The sequence below is a fragment of the Moschus berezovskii genome, chromosome 25 (genome assembly GCF_049115385.1).
Source record: "Moschus berezovskii isolate FMDL1 chromosome 25, NW_MosBer_1.0, whole genome shotgun sequence".
NCBI lineage: Eukaryota > Metazoa > Chordata > Mammalia > Artiodactyla > Moschidae > Moschus > Moschus berezovskii.
Genome location: NC_142484.1, coordinates 1,178,802 through 1,185,717, shown reverse-complemented (window position 1 = coordinate 1,185,717; position 6,916 = coordinate 1,178,802). Strand labels below are relative to the sequence as shown.

The following is a 6,916-nucleotide window of genomic DNA, read 5'->3' as shown; positions in this document are numbered from 1 at the left end:
GTGAGGGGACATCGGGCGTGTGAGGGGACAGCCGGGGTGTGAGGGGACATAGGGGGTGTGAGGGGACATCCGGGGTGAGGGGACATTAGGGGTGTGAGGGGACATCCGGGATGAGGGGACATTAGGGGTGTGAGGGGACATCGGGGGTGTGACGGGACATCCGGGGTGTGAGGGGACATGGGGGGGTGAGGGGACATCCGGGGTCAGGGGATTTCGGGTGTGTGAGGGGACATCGGGGTGTGAGGGCACATCCGTGGTGTGAGGGGACATCGGGGTGTGAAAGGACAGCCGGTGTGAGGGGACATCGGGGTGTGAAAGGACAGCCGGTGTGAGGGGACATCGGGGTGTGAAAGGACAGCCGGTGTGAGGGGACATCGGGGTGTGAAAGGACAGCCGGTGTGAGGGGACAGCGGGGAGTGACGCGCATCCCAGGGCTGAAGGCAAAGTCCCTGCGCCTGCTCCTGAGGACCCTGCGGGCGGGGCCGCGGTGGCAGCCGGGACTACCGTTCCCAGCAGGCGGCGCGCGCTGCGCCACTTCCGGCGGCGCCCGCGGCGCGCGTGTGGGAGTGAGCGAGAGAGTGTTTACTTCCGGCCGCCGCCGCCGCGGGCTGAGGGCCGAGCGAGTCGGGCGGCGGGCGCGGCGGGCCCCGCGCAGCCATGGACTGGCTCATGGGGTGAGTCCGGCGGCGGGGCGGGCGGGCCGGGCCGCGGGCGGCACCGGTCGAGGACATCCTACCGGGCGGGCGAGGGGCGTCCGGGGTCGGGCCCGGGGCCGGGGCTCCCCGGAGCGGGTTCGGGAGCGGGCCCGCGTCCGGCCTGCAGTCGCGCTCGCGCGGAGCGCCGCGTCCCGGGAGCCGGACCGGGGCCGGCGACCACCCCTCGCCGCTGGTGGTCGGGCGGCGGGGGAGGCCGGGCCGGGGCTGCTCGCCGGTCGGCGCGGGGAGCTTGCTTCTGCAAGAAGTAGCAGTGATGCCGGCGGGGGGCAGTCCCTTTAAAAGGACGGACCGGAGCGAAACAACCCAAGCCTGCCGGCGTCCGCCGGGCGAGGTCGGCGGGCAGGGTGCTCTCGGCGCTTCCGCGGGCGCCGCCGCAGGGCGGGGTGGGAAGGAAGCATCCGCGCCGGCCCGGGCCGCGCTCTCCCTGCCTCTGCGTGTGTTGCGCTTGCCGGGGGTTAGGTCAACGTGCGGATCGGCACGTCTTCCTCCACAAGTTACTCTGCCTGCCGCGGTCCTTTTTTCTTCCTTTCTTTCCGTTTTTTTTTAACGTTTTGAGGATGGAGAAGGGCAGGCACTTCTCACCCAGTTGGGCGGTCCTTCGTCAGCCTGGCTGTAACGTGCACAGCGCTCCTCTGGAGTCAGGGTAGTTACTCTAGGGCTTCGGGGTGGGAGTGAGGGAGCGCATGCCGAGTTGTTGGCCGGAGTGGGTGGAAGGCTTGTCTGGACACCGAAGTCCTGAAAGGGAGGTGAAAGGTCCCATGTACGTTGCATGTCAGGGTCTATCAGGCCGTTGCTGGCTTGGCGGAATGGAGGGTGCTGGCAGGATAGTCAGCATGGGATGAATGAGACCCTTCCCTGCTGGCAGGTCGGCTGCAGTCTAGTGAGGGAGGAATTGGAAGGCCAAAGACGGGTGTGAGTGTGTCGGGGGGGACCTGGAGCCAGGGCGCAGGGGCCGGGACGGCAGGCGCTGTGGGGCAAGGCAGCTCATCTGGTTTATTGCAGAGGCGGGACTCCCATCCCAGCCTTGCTGCTCAATAGCTGTGTGACTCTGGGTGGTCGCTTCTTCTCCAGACCTGCTTCTTAAAAGTCATCTGTAAAGTGGGAGCCATGGTCCTTGTCACCTGGCACTGTGGAAGGGTTCGCTGAGGTGCCAGAGCAAAGCGTGTAGCACACCACCTGGCATTGGAGGGTGTAAGCAGAGGTTTTCATAGGAGGCCTTTGTGAGCCACAGGCACCGAACTGGAGGGCAGACAGCTACGTTTATTTTGAATGGTGGGCGCTTGCTTTCTGCCTTTATCAGGAGAGATGGTGTTGGAGGCCACGTGGCCTCCTGCAAGTCTGTTTCAGAGGAGTAGAGTACTGATTGGCTGAGTTGAATTCTTAGGCCTTCGTATCAGAGGGACCAGCCTGATGAGCGGGGTTGCCGAGGAGGCAGCTGATCGTGTTCTGTCTGTGTGATTATTCTGTGCTCGTGTCTGTAGGAAACAGGTACTCTGTCCCTGGAAACTGACCAGCAGTCCATTTTGTCTACCTGCCTAAGGTCTGTGCTTTACGGACTTTATCGTTATCATTGTAAATAACCGGAAATTTACCGCAGCTGTTCCTGAGGCCCTTGTCACGGCTGTGCAACCAGGTGGTCATCTGGGCAGGGTCAGCAGAGCACTTACTTCCTCAGGCTCAGTGGCCAGTGCCCGTGTTGGAGGAAGACAGCTTTGAAAGGGACTGTCTTGGAGCTGCTGCCTCTGTGGTCTCTGCGGAGGGAAGGAGCCCTCACTGCCGCCTGGCTATACAGTAGGCAGTTCTAAAGTGACTTAAGCTCTCAAGAGAGAGATTAGGATGGAGTTTGCTTATCTGTGTATGTGTGTCTTTTTAAACTTGGTGGACTGTGTGTCGGATTTGGGGAATCATGAATTTTTTCACACCTCCTTAACTATGAACCCCCTGCTCCTTAAAAAGAAAGTGGAATAGTCTGTCATCAGGTTCTGATCTTGAGAACATGCTTCTAGGTTGGGTGTCCTGGGACACTAGGGCTGGGAGGGCCGAGGTGTCCCCTTGTCCCTCCCACAAGTTTATTGAGCATCTGCTGTGATGTAGGAGGCTGCCGAGGCCCGGACCTCACAGCCACGGGGGACGTGGGCGGTGCAGACCCTGGGCCTCCTGCCCTGGTCCGCCTGCCGCCCCACCGGCCACCTCTCTGAGGGGAGCTGACCAGAGGCGGGTGAGGGCCCGTACCTCACAGCCATGGGGACGTGGGAAGTGCAGACCCTGGGCCTCCCGCCCTGGCCTGCCTGCCGCCCCGCCAGCCGCCTCTCTGAGGGGAGCTGGCCAGAGGCGGGCGAGGGGCCAAGGCCTTTTACATGCTTAGTGGTGGGGCTGCAGCGGGCCGGGTCGCCGCCTGGAAGAACCGAGGAAGTGTTTGTGTGTGTGTGTTACTGTTTGTTGATATTTTTGTTAATTCACACCAGTCACTGTCAACCAGGTTGTTTGGGATAGAGTTTTCATGTTTTTTGTTCTTTTTCTTTGCCTTCATTCATCTTGAGTGACAGAGTGTGGCCGCAAGTGGAGTGGCAGACGGGACGGCCCCTCCTCTTCTGCTCGCTGTCCTGACCACAGGAGCGGCTGACGGACGGCTCTGTGAGCTTGCATCTTCCCCATCACTGCAGGGCCTTGCTGAGTAACACTGGCAGCCTTATCTTCAGCTCTGCCTGCCGTGGGTGAGGAAAGGGAGGCCTGCAGGAAACCTGCTCGGGGAGCTAGAAATGAAGCCAGCATGTTACGACTTGCTGCTGGGCTTTGCTGGGCTCACTTGCAGGAGAGCTTTGTGCCAGGCGGCTCACATCCGCCGTCTTCCTGTGCGTTTCCTCTGCTTGGCGTTGAGCCGGCCATTGAAGTCGCTGCGTGGTAGCTTTGTCCCTCTCCTTTTACGAAAGTAATTTCTAACTTAAAAGGGGCCGTGACTTCTTGTGGGGGTCACCTCTGTGGTCCTTGGCTCTCTCCTTTCTGGACAGCGCCTGACAGGCTGGCACCCTCCTCGCCCAGAGCAGAAGCTGCGTGAGCTGGGCCAGCGAGGAACCCACCCCACACAGCATGGTGGTTAGGGCGCCTTTTCATCCATCCTTCACTGGCAGTGGCGGGCATCTGGGAGTGGTCGATAGCAGCACGGTTTATGTTTTACCCAACAAAGCCACTCCAGAAGCTTCCCGGCAGAGTCTGGGAACACAGGAGAGGAAACACACTCCCTTCACTTCTGCCTGGTGGGGCCCACAGGGTGAAGTTTGCAGGGACCTGCCTGCCAGGGTGGAGCCCGTGCACCCCGCTAGCCCCTGACTGGGGTGGCTCCCAGCCTTGACGTCGGTGCCTCCTGTTCCTCCCTAGAGGCAGAGGAGGCGGGTGAGGTGCAGGGTAGGGCTTCCTGGCTCTCCTGGCCTAAGAAGACCGGCTCCTGGACGGGTCACTTACTCCAGAGGGCGATGGGATTGGCGCTCTCGGGCTGTGCCTAGGGTTTGCTGTGCAGACAGGGCCTTTGGGGCACAGGGGCTCTGCCCACAGGCCTCATGTGCTCGAGTGAAGGGGACCCAGCCCTGTGGTTGCCACCCCGTGGGTGTCTGAACTGGGTGTTGATGACTGTCCCTTGGCAGTTTGCCTCTGGGGAAGATGTTGTGGTGGCTGGCTGTCAAATCCGATCATGAGAACGCCCAGGCTGAACTTCAACAGCCTCATGGAGGTGTAATTTACATACTATAAAGTTTACTTGCATTTGGTGTACAATTAAGTAATTTTTAGTAAAATTACAGAGTAGCGTGACCATCACCACAGTTTGGTTTGGGAACATTGTGGTCACCCCGGAAGACGCCTGGTGATCGGTGGCTCCCTGTCCCCACCCCAGCTGTGGGCGATGACTGCTTTAGGGTCCATGTCTGCACATCTGCCTGCTGGGCTGTTTTGGCAGAGATGGGATGGAGGCACAGCACGTGGTCTTCTGTGGCCCGCTCGCTCAGCTCTGCCGTAGAAGTCCTTCGTGCTGTCACTGGTCTCAGCTGTCCTTTTGTTGCCAAGTGATAATCCGTGGTGTGGAGATTTGTGTGTATAGCCTCTTCATGGAAACCTGGACTCTTCTTGCTTTTTGCTAGTCCTGAGAGATGTTGCTGTGACCTAACCTCTTTCAGCCAGCCGTGAGCCGGACACTTCCCGCCGGGAGACCTCCAGGCCCTGCTGCATTCGTTGTCTGGTGTGGGCCGGGCCCTGAGCCCAGGGTGAGATGGAGAAGGTAGTCTGTGCTGTGTCAGGCTGGCCCGGGGGGCGCCGAGGGCCAGGCAGGTGGCTTGGGAGGGTGCATAGGAGCTTTCCAAGTAGGAGAGAGGGAAGGTCATGTCCCTGGGAGGAGGAATGGCACTTGCGAAGGCACCGAGGCAGGAGCAGCGTGACGCCCGCCTGCCCACCCAGAGCCGCGGAAGGGCGTACGGCGGGTAGGCCTGGGCAGGGTGTACTGACCCTTTCAAGGAGAGCCGCGGTCATGTGGAGTGCTCTCTCTCTCTTTTAAAAAAAGAATATTTATTTTTGACTGCACGGGGTCTCTATTGCTGCATACAGGCTTTCTCTCATTGCACACGGGGTTTTAGTTGCCCTGCGGCCTGTGGGAACTTCCCTGACCAGGGATTGAACCCATGTCCCCTGCATTGGCAGGCGGAGTCTCAACCACTGCACCACCAGGGAGGTTCATGCGGGGCCCTCTTGGAACGAGCCCCATGTGTCTGCACACTTGGTGGTGACACGTCATTTCTCACTTGTCCTGCTTGGAGGGTCTGCAGGGAACCCTTTCATGAAGTGTCCCCAGGGCTGTGCTGCTATGAGAGACTGGCAGACGGGAACCCAGCAGAGCCGTCGGGAGCCCGGTGGGGGCTGGGCAGGACACCCTTCTGCCTGGCAGATGTTCCTGGGGCAGCCGCGGCGCCCTGTCCCAGCCGTTGGCCTTGCTTCTCACCCCTGCCTGCTGGGCTCACCAAGGCCTTGTCTCAGGATGCTGGAAAGCTGGGCGGCACCAGGATGCTGGCTGCTGGACTTGTCTAGCGCTCGTGCTGGCCTGGGAGGTGCCTGCTCAGGTAGGTGCTGGCGGCCGCCTCTGTTGACGTTCTGCCTGTACCAGCTTTTCCCACGCCACCCTTGCTGTGTCCTGGAAACTCGGCTGTACCCAGGCCCACGTGGTTTTGTTGGGGACGGGTTTGCGGGGTCTAAGAGGGAGGCCGGGCCTGGGTGCAGTGCATTGGGTGGAGCACCCTCTGCGCCTGTGTCGAGCACGTCGGCCCCGCGAGCTAGTCTCAGTGACTTCTGTGCGCATCCCCCCAGCAGTGGCCGTGTCCGGAAGAGGCAGCAGTGCGTGCTGTTCCCAGCTGACTTGGCTGGAGGGCCTGCCCTTCTTTGTCTTCCTCCGGTTTGTTTTTCTTTCTGCCCAGCATTTCTCCTGGCCCGGGGCACCCTGGGCCATGTGCAGGGCTCTGCCATGGAGTGGAGCCTGGGGACGGGACTAGAAACAGTCGGAACCACAGGGTAGACTGTGGACACTTAAGACGCGGGGCTGGGCCGTGCGTCTTTCCTTGAGTGGAGCCACGTGCCTTTGGGCCACAGCCACGTTCTCCGCATCGCCTGGTTTTCTTCTCTTTGAAGAAGGCTCCTCGCTGGTGGGAAGAGCGGCTGTGCATGCTTACCTGCAGTGGCCGAGGTTGGTGCCCCCCTGCCGCTGTTGGCAGGGCTCCCCCAGAGGGTGGTGCCACACTGGGAGGTGGAGCGGGGTCCTGTGGGGACTGCGCTGAGCCACTTAGTGGGGGCTCTGGGGGTTCTTTGAAAAGCTGCTGTTTGAGCTAAGAGCTGGGGGATGTGAGTGGGGCTCAGGGCCCAGATGGTTTGGGGTTTGAATCCCGACTGCAGTGTCACAAGATGTCCTGTCTCACTTTCGAGCGCCTCGGTTTTGTTCTCTGAAATGGGTGGAGGATGAACAGTAACCTTCCCAGCGGGTGGTGGGAGGCTGTGCTGCATACCTGTGGAGAAGGCCCTCCGTGCCCTCAGCGGTACCTGTTTCAGCGGGCGGGTGAGGGTTCTGCACGCCAGCCCTCTAGGCCCCCTTGCCACTGTCGCCGCTGCCCCACCCTGCCGTGCTGCTGTGGCGAGCAGCCACCCTGGTCCCAGTGCACATGGCCCCCTTCTGC

The 6,916-nt window shown here is 61.1% G+C and overlaps 1 protein-coding gene across 1 annotated transcript in view; it reads left to right on the top strand.

Moving 5' to 3' along the window:
• The first annotated feature begins 539 nt into the window (after positions 1-539).
• The window catches only part of MOB2 (MOB kinase activator 2), a 50,720-nt gene continuing 44,343 nt past the window's right edge, over positions 540-6,916 (top strand). Inside the window, exon 1 of the mRNA XM_055415201.2 lies at positions 540-674. Within this exon, the coding sequence (XP_055271176.1) occupies positions 658-674 (17 nt within the window). The 5' untranslated portion in view covers positions 540-657. The remainder of the gene's footprint in view (positions 675-6,916) is intronic.